Here is a 12,663-nt window from a genome sequence, read left to right as displayed (position 1 = left end):
GGGGGGGGGGGGGGCAGAAGCATACCAAGTTTTAGCCCATAAGGAATGTATAACTTACTAAAAATTGAGAGTGCACACTGATTACATTTATTGACCCAAACCCATGTCTTTGTACATACAAAGCTTTTTAAAATAAATTCAATTCAGTGAAAGTCAAATCTTTAGATAAACTAGTCTATTTCTGATCATTTCTAGTCTGTCTCACCATCACAATCCAATCTTTACCACAGACTCATCTATGGAGCTAACAATTCTTTAATTTCCTGATGAGATTGCAAATGTTATACATTGACTTAAATACTGGTTGAGTCGGATCACTTGGTAGACACAAGGAAGATGAAAGCAAACAATAAAGGATATAATTTGAGCTTTAGTATTTGTCTTTTACTATGATTTATTTCACATGCAGATAGAACCTGTGACTTCTTTGGTGAAAACCCACTTTTAAATCCCACAGCTCCCACTGGGAACACCATGTCTCTATGAAGTTTAAATCAGCACACTGAGTTTAAAGACCTTAGAAAAGTCAGCTTCTAACATTTGCTATTGCCAAAGTCAGCTTCTAACAGTTGGTATTTCCTAACTTTAACCAAAGCAAAGCTGGCATTGTTATAGTAATTATGTTTTTTTTAATGTACAGGAATAGCAGATGTAAGTATTTCAGTAAAGAGTTTTAAGCTGTTTTTATTTAGAAGTAAATAAAACTTATTTCTATCTGCTCTATGAAAGCATTATAAACAAAGCAAGTGTGATGTGGGGAGAAAAACCTTTGCAGTATTGCTTGAATATATAACTATCTGTGGCCTAAAGAGGCTTATTTGCTCCTTAAGGCAAGTAAAGAATTTAGTATCTTATAACTATTAGAGATTACTCATTGATGGAGTAAAAAATATAGTCATAATTGAGGTCACATCATGCTTTCATGAACTAATGATCTCTTTATTAATGACCCAAATGTGTTGCAAAGTGATTTAGCAAAAATGCATGTTACATGGTTTATGAAGTTCTGCAGTGACTTGTGTTGTCTTACTTTTATATAACTACATTATATATACAATTTAGGGTTTTTTCCTCATCTGTGTTTGAAAGATCACATATATTTTGGTTTTTGACAGGATTAAGAATAGTTTGGTTTGTTGGTTTTTTTTAAGGACTCTTAAAATGCATGGAATTTTGTTTCCTACTTTACAACTGTGTGGATGATATTGGTTTATTTGGATTTTTTAATTTCTCTTGGTCAAATTTTGTTTTAAGACTTGCATCTCAGAAAGCACGGCTGAGTCTCATTCATGTTCTGTCACTGACTTCTGCTTCCAATATACTTTGCTGACACTCAATTGCTATCACTTGCAACAAACTGCTGTCTGGAAATGAATTGTGGATCTTTATTCTTTGTACACAAGCACCACTCCAGCCGTGGCTGACTGATAATTTTGTTGAAGTAGAGATGCAGAACAGAACAGTTTACTCCGCAAGTCTCTACTCATTATGACTGTGGATAAGGACTTTTTTTTTCACAGGTTTCTCCACAAAGCCAGGTGACAGACAGCATTTATGTGGAGAGCTGAAAGGCTTTGATTGCTTACTGATTAGAGGAAAATCCTGCAAGAATGACTTCTGTAAAGAAGGCAGATGAGGAATGATGCTCTTGTCATGAGCTGCAAGACAAACAAGAATGTAATGAACTAAGCAATAATGAAGTCACCTCTGAATTTTGTTTGCATATGTACAAGAGAAAGGCCTTGCATCAGTAACATGACAGGATGCATCAAAATATCAAAACACTGGACAGCACGCTGTATCAAAAGAGTGGAGGACTTTGATCTTCACATTTCTGGGGTTTATTCAACTCTTGCTTTAGCTTCTGGTGAGAACTATGAACACAGTAGCAGATGATCTCAGGGCTGATCTAGTGTGCCACTGCATAGTTTCTGTATCTTAAAACTGTTCAATTTTTATTTGGTTTAGAAATCATGAAAAACAATGTAGGGGGAGGGGAGTAGAAAAACCCAGATCAAAAAGACTAATATATAATTGAGGTTTCTCTTATAGTATGACATAATTCTGTAATTGTGTTCTTAGTTCTATTTTTTGTACCTCTGATCAAGCAGAACATGCTAAAGATGAATTTAAGCTACACTCTGTCCCTTTGAGGGCTCTGTGGGCTAAAACCAGAGTATCCTTTCTACCAGAATACATAGAAAGTTAGGTCAGTGTTGAATAATGTATTACCAGAGTATGATAGCTCAATAGCCTGTCTTCTCCCCCACAGTGTCCTGTTTTACATGTACATATTCTCATCTTATCTCAACCTTAGCTCCTCCTCTTCCAATTGCAATACAGTCAGAAATACTAGAAGAAACCCATATCTCCTAATTTCCTTTAAATTTGTATTAAGTAGAGAAATATTTATATTTTCTACAGAGATACATATGTATATATGCATACATAAATACATACATATAAAGGAACCTTTTCTATTATCTGTTCTTTTTACTGTATTGTTTGTCTGGTTAGTGTTTGACCATAACCAGGACTGTTAAGAACTGATGTTAATTGTAAGTATTTACATTTATCCTAAGATATAACTTGACAGTATTAACGTTATTATTGGCTTCACCTGTGTCTCTACAAAGCAGGTAATAGGAAAAAAAACATATTCCCTTCCTACCATTCAAACAGATGTGGAGAACCAACCCTTATCTTCTCTACAAAAAAAGCTCCTTTAAAAAAGATAAGCAGTCTTTGTGGTCATGTTGAAATATGCTGTTGACTACCAAGAGCTGCTAAGCAAATTTTTAAGGTGCTGATATAGTTTCCTAATCACTATTTTATACCTTTAAATACTCCAAGGAAATAGTGACTGTTTAGTAACTCTCTGCATCTGCTATAAAATGCATGTTTAGATTTCTTTTAAACAAAGATCAGATAAAAAATTTAGCTTCTTCAGTGTTGTTTACCCATAGCTTTTAAACATTTTCATTTTGTGCATAAACCAATTTCAAAGTATGCTGAAAACTACAGATATTAATGTACTCAAAATAGAAAATTAGTCAGTGAAGCAAGAATGAGCATAGTTATACTGAAAATAACCTCTGGATCCCTATAGCATATTTTTTTGCAAAGTAAGATGTATTTACTAATTATAAAATACTTGCCCAATGTCCATATTTTAATTTTTTTAAAAAATAGTATTATAAAAACTGAAAATGGGAAAAATTGTCATAATTTTAGTTTCAAAGCAAAATGAAGAAAGAATTCAGTGCACTTACAAATACAACCAAGTGTGCCAGCCTGCAGCGTCAGGAAAAGCAAACTGCAAACATGACATTTCTGTGCAAACAATAGTTATTATTGACTTGAATCTACTTAAATTGTCCCCATCTAAGCTCTTCAGAGTTAAAGGACAAGGAGCACAAAAACTGATTTCACATGTTCAATCCAGCTATCACACTAGTAAAAGCTATATACCTCTCTTGAAATAGCAGGAAAACAACTGCACATAGGTCATCACATAATTAAAATTGTTATAGTGACAATAAAGCAGCAGACAACTTACTGGAGTCAATTAGTTAGTCCCTAAATATTTTCTAGAGTGACTAACATTTTGTTTAGACAAAGCAAAAGATCCTGAATTTCCTGAGTCAATGCAGCATTTAATATTTCTGTTAAAATTTATTTCATTTTAATTTAGTAAAATTAATTTCAAGATAGGTGTCCTTAATTTTTATTTGGCTGCATGTAAAACTTCTTTGTGTGCTTTTGATTCCCACCCACATCCATTACACCTGCAACAAAGCTGGCTTGGGTTTGATTTGATTAGGCATATCTTTCCTAATTACATTCTTAAGAAGGGTGATGGAGATGAAAAATGTATATACAATAATTTAAATAATAGGTGACTCTGAAATATGAGAAAGAAATCCTGTGACTGCTTCTGTTGAGAGTGACAAATAAATTAAAATATTACATTTAAACTCTGGATATGCTGACAGTACTTTGCCTCTAGAAATAAGTTCTAGGGAGTTTGCTATAGGCAGCTCAGTAGAATCAGCTTGTTCCCTATGAAGACTTGCTTCGAGGAAGTTCCTAGAGCTGGAAGTTTGTGTTTAGCTTGATGGGGAGCTGCAACTTTCCGTCTATTCATCTTTAGACCTTAAAAACACCCTGACATGTCAGTCCTGCATTTCTAGATCCTGCCAAGAAATTGCTTATTAGTCTGGTTGTACTTCCATGGTCATTCTCCACAAAGTTACACTATCATAACTCACTAGCTAAAGTACATTAACAATAGTTTCTATTTCCTTTTATCTTATATCTTGTTGTTCATAAATATTATCTCAAATTAAAAGAGATGAAAATGAAATTAAAGAAAACCAGAATTCATCACATCTTTTCTATGAAAGGGTTATGAAAATATGATGGGATTGTGACTCCCTTTCACAGGATTTCTTAACATTATTTTGGGTCAATTTTAAGTGCTGCAAATCAGTGCAGCTCCTAACCTTGCAGTGAAAGATGGCAAGTTATACCAGTTCAGCATCAGGCTTATTTTAGCAATTCTTATTGTATTTTTTAAAAATAATCCTGTTATTGATGTTTTATATCAGTGTAAACATTCAATTGTTTATAACAGAATTAGAACAAATGCACATTATTTTCTTTAACAACTGAACAAAATAATTTAACAAAACCTTTTATAGTAGAGTCAAGGTAAGAAATCTTAACAAAAGTATTGTTAGAACCTTGTGCTATTTCTATCTTTTTAATTTGTCCAGAGTTTGTTTCCAGGTGATGTCCAATATAAATATTTCCTGTTTTAAAATTGAGAGCACCTGTGGATAGACAAATCCTGTGAAGTCCCTTCAGCCCTGCATGACCTCCATTGATTTTTTTGAAACCTTGAGCTGTTCTTCAGTTGGACTGATGGGCATTTCGAAGATGCATTGCAGTAGGTTCAAAAAACTGGAAGAAAAGTTTAGATAAAAGTTTAAGCTATATGTTGTTATGAAGTTAACAATCATCTGATTTCTAACTGTCAGCAGACATAAACAGAATTGCATCACAACGGAGAACCCTCTTAGAATATGATGTTTATTACCTGGATCATCAAAGCTCAACTGTAAGTATTATATGGCAACGTTTTCTCCTGACCTTTATTTTTCCATTGTTTAAACTTGTACATGATGTAACAATAAAACACACTGCAAGCTTTAACATCTCATCTTCTCCTTCAACCTGTTATGTAAGTCTTTTTCTGCCATCATACTATGGTCTCTGTGTCCAAATAATATCCAGGACTCAACATATTTAACATATTCAGTGACTTTGTACCTTTCCCTGCTCCCAAAAATAAAAGCTGGCCTTGGCTTGTTTTACTGCAGTTTATCATCAAAACTTTAACATAATATTCTTCTTTAGTTTGATTCACTCCATCCTTCTGTGTTTCATTACATTAAAAACTGTAATGCAACATTACATATAAAATTTAAGACAGGTTACTTTAGTAAGAAGATGTGTAAGAAGATGCGATAACAGCATGTCATTGTGAATGATATGGCAAAGGCAGACTTGTATTCTTCTCATTATAAGGGCACTCTTTGCATTTTAAATCAAGCAAATTTTAAAATAAACTAAAGCATGCAATTTACCTACCAAGGTCACTGTCATAAATTGGTATTCAGCTCAAGGGCTTAGCAAGATTTAAAAATAAAAACAAAGCCAAAGAATGCTGTATGACAAAATAAAAAGCTAGAACAACTTTTTTCATCAGATAGGTTTGTTCTCCTTTCAAGAACTTCTCTATCTGGCTAATCTAGACAAATGTGTATTGTTAGTTACTGTAAAGAGCTTTTTGTGGATGGCCAATATTACTGTACTCTATGGAGTAACACACACCATAGAAACATGCCTGTTCCATTTTGCATGTGTAAATCACAGAGATGTCACATCTTCAGAACTTCCATCTAAATTAATTACAAACTGACCTTACGAAGTGAGAGAGTAACTCCTCTTGCAAGTAACTTTAATGATTTTTTTTCATATTATAAATGGCAGTGATATTGCTTTAGTTAAGCATCTGCCAGCCTTACAGTTATAAAACCTGAGAGAAAGTAGGGCTTATCATACAAGTATCAGCATTTTTTGTGGTCTAAAAACTGGCATCTGATATATCAACTGTGAGTTCCTTCATATACATATGTTCAAGTACTTCCTTTTTTCTACTTTTATGTTGTCCTTTGGTTATATTAGGTTCTAACAACATGCTGTCTAGCAAAATGCAGGCGGAGAACTATATTAGCTTCCTTTCTATACTTTTACCAAAACAATTGTTGTCCTGCAACACTACTGCTATTGCACAATGCAAACCAGTTTATATTGAAATATCTTTTATGTTTTGGGTTGCATGGTGGATGACTGCTACTTAATAAGAATGTTTTCCCACTTGTTCCAATGAATAATAGAACTATTTATTTAAATAGTAAGGCCAGAAGATAACTTTATCCCCATCCATGTATAAAAAGCATTAAATTGAAGCATTTAATTTCATACAGGATTTTTTTTCATTTTTTCTTTCATAGAATGCTGCCATTTTGCTTTAAAATGTAACAAAGATTAGCTTTACAATGAAAGTTTGCTAGTAAATTTCCTGGTTTGCTGAGCTGGACTTGATTCAGTATATATGGAATTACAAATACAGAGTTCAGTCTAAGATACTTTTGCTATCTGCCCAGTCCTGGCTTCTCTGAAAAATAATATTCAAATGTTTAAAGGCATACATTTTATTAGAAACACTTTCTTCATTATACAAATTTCCAAATCCTAAAAATTATCTGTAATTAACATACTCTGAATTTACATGTATAGTAAGAGGAAGGGTGATTAACCTGAAGTCTTCCAAAAAGATTAAATAGAGGGGGAAGAAAAAGGTACTCCAAGGAGCACTTTGAAAAGTACTCAAGCCTCAAGATTCTTATAAATATTATCAGATACAATCCACAAGAATGACTTCCTCATTTCTGTAACATATGGCCCATTACTTAAGCCATAAGAAAACTGCTTAGTAGTGCACAGAAATACTACCAAATAGCTTAGGAGAGAGCTCCTCATTTCATGCAACTCTGTGTCATTCTAGCTGATACTCTGAATCCAAAACATGAAATAAAAAACAATTTTTGCACTTCCTTCAAGGTCAAAGGATGGGTCTGGCCAGAAAATAGTAATATGCGTTGAAAATTACCTCTTATTCTAGTGCTAATAACCTGCTTTTACAAACAGATTCATGAAATGCTTCTTGATTTATTCTATATGCACTGTCCAAAGACAGGAGGTGGCCGTTCAGTTTAGGAGTCTCCACAATGACAGACTTTGGTGAATGCTGTCCTGCACTCCAAACTACGCTAATCAAAATCCTAGAAAGCGGCACTACATGAACTTGTACACAGGAAATTTGGTTATTTCAGTGAACTGATTAGATATTTTCTTCCATTTTGGTTTTTAAACAAAAGCCAAATGAACTCAAAGAAGTAACTCAAAAAAGAAAAGTTAATACACCTGAAACACTGCATAAAATGCACATTCTAAATTAAATTAAATTTCTTAACTCAATAACACTGTACCAATATTTCATCTTTTGGGCTTGAGCCTGTGATTTGAGTTGAACCGGCCTTTAAGAACACCATGCTTTGTTCACCTAACTTTTGTATATCCTCTGCTTGAATGGAAAGGCTACATATATTGAAAACATTCTTAAAGCAAAAACAATCCTGGATTTCCATGAAAGTACCAACTGGTATTGAATTAGAAACCTAGCAATGTATATCACTGTCATTATTAGTTACAACTGAGTACACAAACAGGTAAAATGTAATTTATGAAGAAAAGTTTGATCAAGACTTTAAGTAATTTTTAACATTCTTCATAATTCAAAATACCCTGGCTGTCAATACAGTTCTGTATTCTGAATCTTGCTGCTGGATTTCTGTCATTTTATAAGGCTACTACAGAACGTAATTTCTGAGTTTGTAAGCATGTTTGTGAGCTTGCAAAAGTGGCATTTTAGAAGTCAGCACTATGTTCTAGACTTAAGAAGTATTTTAAAAGCCTTGTTCTATTATAACTATTAATATACAGTGTAAATATTTCATCAGTGCCGAGGGAAATGGCAACTATGTTTCAAACATCACTAGATCCAAAATGTGAATGGTTCAATGAAATCACTGGAGTTATGGCAAGCTACACAAGCCGAGGAACTGGCCTCTAAAGAGAAGCTGTAGTATTTATCCATGAGCCTTTTTAATACTTCCCTTCTCCAATTGAGATAAGTAATTTGCACACATAGTCAATATTTTAATAGCGGGATCAGTAACTCTGGCACAAATGCTAAATTTAGCACTGGGCAGATTTTGAGTGGCCAGGAGTTAGCAGCTGTGACCTCTTGAGAGAGACATCTGCAGGAACATTTGTAAGAGGTAGTGCCTCCTATCTTCCTGCCCTCCTGCTTTTGTATAAACTGCTTGGCAGCACACTCCATCTTTGAGAGACAGCATTTTCCAGATCATACAAGTAGCAAAAATCAGCAAAATTAGAGGCTAGTAGCCTCTGCTTCAAGCAGAGGCAAGATGCAACCAATCAGCTGATCAGCACTGTCTTGTTACTTTGAACTGCAACATCTCTTGGCTGTCCATGAGATTTCCCTTGGCCTGCTTTACCTCGCATCTAGGAAATAAAGGTACAATCTGCTCACCACTCACTCCAGATTGCCAGCCTCTGTTTTTATTGATGGAGGGACTTTGTGCATTCAGTACTATCTAAATACCATCATTATCTCTCTAGCTGTCCTAAATAAAGCTAAATGTACCAATCATATTGACTGCAATGTACAGTGAGATTCAAAAACTCTATGGCAACGAGGCAAATGAATGTATTTTTTACCAAGGAAATGGGACACCATTAGCTGTATTTAGGCAAAAGGGAGAAATTAGAGAATTAAAGCATTGAAGACTTAAAGTTTAATGACTAATCACTGCCTGATTATTCTAGACAGGCTCAATTTGCAGGGCACATATCTCTTCTGGACCTCATGGATATGTGAAGACATGATCACTCTCTGCCTGATTCAAACAAACTTAAGCAAAGAATTTAGCAGCTTGATCTACATAAAGCAGTTCAGCTATATGAAGAAACAGGAAAAATCAGTGTTAAAATGTATAAAAACAGGGACTCCTGATTCACAAACTGTATACTGCAGTTCTCAATTCTTCACAATATGGATAAATGTTTAGAATGAATAACTTTTCTGGGGAGGCTGTTATCTTATTATCTCACTGGGCAAACCTTAGGAGATATTAAAATTCTTATCTCCTTCACTGTCTTGCTTCAGCAGATTAATTCTACCATTCTGTACTGAAGATAGGAAGATTAAGAAATGGAAGATTTAAGATTAGCTTGTTTGCTGAGAATGGTGTCATACGTTGTCTTACACAATGTTTTCTGCTCAGTGCAACATGGCATAGAGATAAATGTTTACATTTCTCATCTTCAAATAGCCTTTTTGCATTGTACTGAGTGCTGCTACTACTGGAAGCCACGGCTGATTTTTTAGAGAAATCTATTACCAGTAACTTTTCTCAGAAGGGACTGATTAACTGCAGTTACAAGACTAAATGAACAATTAAAATAATATTAGTCAAGTAAACACATTACATATTATAAGCAAGTATTCAGAAATTCTACTACTCACTTCCATTGTGTCTTTTGAAAGATAAACGACCCAGTACACGAGGTTGAATCCTGCAAATGCCACTGGAAAGAGGATCCTAGAATACTGGTCTATTTTACTTGTGCCTCCAATAGGAGGTGGTGGGGGGGGGGCTGGTGGAGGAACAGACAGTGGTTGACACTGGGGTGCACTATTTGTTATTATGCTGGCTTCAGGAGACAGATCTGCCTGAGATGTTATGGTGTTTACTCGCTTCTTCAGGTTACAGTTGGAGTCAGAATGCTGTGGAAAAAAAACGAAAAAGAAGGAAAAAAAGAGTGATTTTTGGATACAGTCTTAGGTTTTGTGTTCATTAAGCTTCTCTCTACCTTTTCACTCAACTTTCTGATTTTATTACTGCTTCTCTGCTACAGAGCAACCTAAGGAAATCACAAAAATAATGCAAATATACAGAGGTACATTTGTTTCCTAAAGCTTTGCTATAAAAACACAAAAGAATATTGCTTTCCATATTTTTAACATAGTAACAAAAAGAAGCTGTAAGAGAAAAAGAAAAAGACAAGATGGAGCTTGAAGGAAAAGAAAGTAATGGTGTATCTAAATTGCAATATATTGGGATGACTGAAGTTTATATAGCTATGAATCAAGTTTAAACAAAATAGGACATATGGGCTGGCTCAAGTGCAGTCTTCACTGTGTGAGCCCATCGATGAATTCTCGTAAACACTCACTGAATACAGTCAAACTGTCATGCTGTTATTAGTCCCCAAACTAGCTGCTGATGAACTAGAAAACTGCTGCACAAACGGAAATGGACCAACTTTACAGGTGCTGAAGACATGAATGATAAATTGTCCTGTATTTTTTTTCTAGGATGAGATTTCATTTTCATATATATCTCATGACTCCCACAGCAGATTCATGCATACCACTGAAGACAAAAACTCATCCTAACTGTAATGGGACTATTTTAATTTTCATTTATAGTAACATGAAAACAATTTTTTTTTGTGCAATATTCATAGCCAGCTCCAATTATTCTTCAGAAAACTCTACAAAACTCTTAAAAATTTAGCCAGACCTCAGAAACATTTAGAGTTCGCCCCTTAGGTGCTAGGCTGACATGTATATTCATTATGTACACCTATTTTATTTGTGTCTAAGTTGAAATTATTTTTACTTTCACAAGAGTAGAATGGATTTCTTCCTTGCAGAAATGGCATAGGAATAGGATCTACCACATGCTCTAAGCCTGCTCTATGGATATATCAGTTACCCACTTTCACAGTAGTATCGAATGGGAGGAAATTTTCAAAAATCTTGCTGCTACTGCTACAGCCCAGGACTACCATTAGTAATGTGGATGCACGGTAGCAGCCATTAGATTAATCTGATGGCTGAGAAAATACAGAAGAATTTGATGGCTGAGAAAATACAGAAGAATTCCTAGAGTGTCAATCTGGTTTTTATTGTCTTGATATGAAGTACTCAAGTTTTCTGTTAATAGGGAACAACAGAAATACCTTAGATTCTAAAAAGCAATGCTAATTTACAACATTTTAGGTGAGTATAAAGCTTCACCAATGAAGGACTGCAAAACTTATTTCCAGATTATTGATGAAAAATCTTGTGCACAAAATTGCACAACATATGCAGCTATTCTTAGGTTTCAATAAGCAGCTTTTCTGGCCAGCAGAACTAGATGACAGAATGACTGAAGCTGATGAGGGAAGTCTTATAACTTACAATACAACAGCATATTAACATTTGGAGCAAGTGCTCCAGCTACATGGCCCAAGTCACAGAAGGCAAAGGCAAGGACTGGGACAGTGAAGAACCACCCACTACAGAAGATCAGGTCCAAGACCATCTAAGGAACCTAAAGGTGCCCATGGGACCTGATGAGATGCATCTGTGGGTTCTGAGGGAACCGGCAGATAAGTGACTAAGCTACTATACATCATACTTGAGAAATCATGGCAGTCCTGTGAAGTTCCTGCTGACTAGAAAAGTGGGAACATAACCCTCATTTTTAAAAAAGGAAAAAAAGGAAGACCCAGGGAATTACAGGCCAGTCAGTCTCACCTCTGTGCCCAAAAAGATCATGAAGCAGATCCTCCAGGAAACTATGCTAGGGGACATGGAGAATAAGGAGGTGATTGGTGACAGCCAACATGGCATCACTAAGGGCAAATCGTGCCTGACAAATCTGGTGGCCACCTATGATGGAGTTACAGTGTGTGGGAGTGCCAGCTCTGTACAGCTGTGGGAGATTCCATATGTTACTGGTAAATGATTAAGAGGCAAGTTGGCATTGGCCTGTCAGCCCTGCACAGCTGTGAGAGATTCAATTTAAGAGGCAAATTTACATTGGCCTGAGAGCTCTGTGTAGGCCTGGAGAAGAAGAAAGGCTTGGAGGAGAAACAGGCCTGAGAAGAAAGATAGGAAACTGCCAGGCAGATGGCAGGGAGAAACAACGGACAGCTGTAATGCTGAGCTCTGGAACAGTATGGAACTGTTAAGGGAAGAACACCTGATGTCCTCTACCTGGACTTGTGCAAAGCATGTGACACTGTCCCACATGACATACTTGTCTTTAAGTTGCAGAGACATGGGTTTGATGGATGAACCACTTGCTGGATAAGGAACTGGCTGGATGGTCTCACTCAAAGAGTTTTGGTCAACAGCTCAATGTCCAAGTGGAGAGAAGTGACGAGTGGCATCCTCACAGGCTGGTGTTGGGACCAGCACTGTTTAACATCTTTGTTGGTGACATGGGCAGTGGGATCGAGGCACACTCAGCAAGTTCATTGATGACACTGAGCTGTGTGGTGCGGTCAACACACTGGAAGGAGGGATGTGTCATCCAGGGGGACCTGGACAGGCTGGAGAGGTGGGACCATTTGAACCTCATGAAGTTCAACAAGGCTAAATGCCTTGTT

At 35.8% G+C, this 12,663-nt stretch overlaps 1 protein-coding gene across 1 annotated transcript in view; it reads right to left on the bottom strand.

The window, feature by feature from the left end:
• Window positions 1–71: 71 nt before the first annotated feature.
• Window positions 72–12,663, bottom strand: part of GABRA6 (gamma-aminobutyric acid type A receptor alpha6 subunit) — a 110,121-nt gene continuing 97,529 nt past the window's right edge. The window contains exons 9-10 of the mRNA XM_026858551.1: window positions 9,743–10,003; window positions 72–4,965 (exon numbers count right to left, since the gene is read on the bottom strand). Of these exons, the coding sequence (XP_026714352.1) occupies window positions 4,915–4,965; window positions 9,743–10,003 (312 nt within the window). The 3' untranslated portion in view covers window positions 72–4,914. The remainder of the gene's footprint in view (window positions 4,966–9,742; window positions 10,004–12,663) is intronic.

The sequence above is a fragment of the Athene cunicularia genome (genome assembly GCF_003259725.1).
Source record: "Athene cunicularia isolate RWA chromosome 13 unlocalized genomic scaffold, athCun1 chr13_part1, whole genome shotgun sequence".
NCBI classification, from domain to species: Eukaryota; Metazoa; Chordata; class Aves; order Strigiformes; family Strigidae; genus Athene; species Athene cunicularia.
The sequence above is the reverse complement of the archived record's forward strand: the minus strand, read 5'-3'. Positions and strand labels throughout refer to the sequence as shown.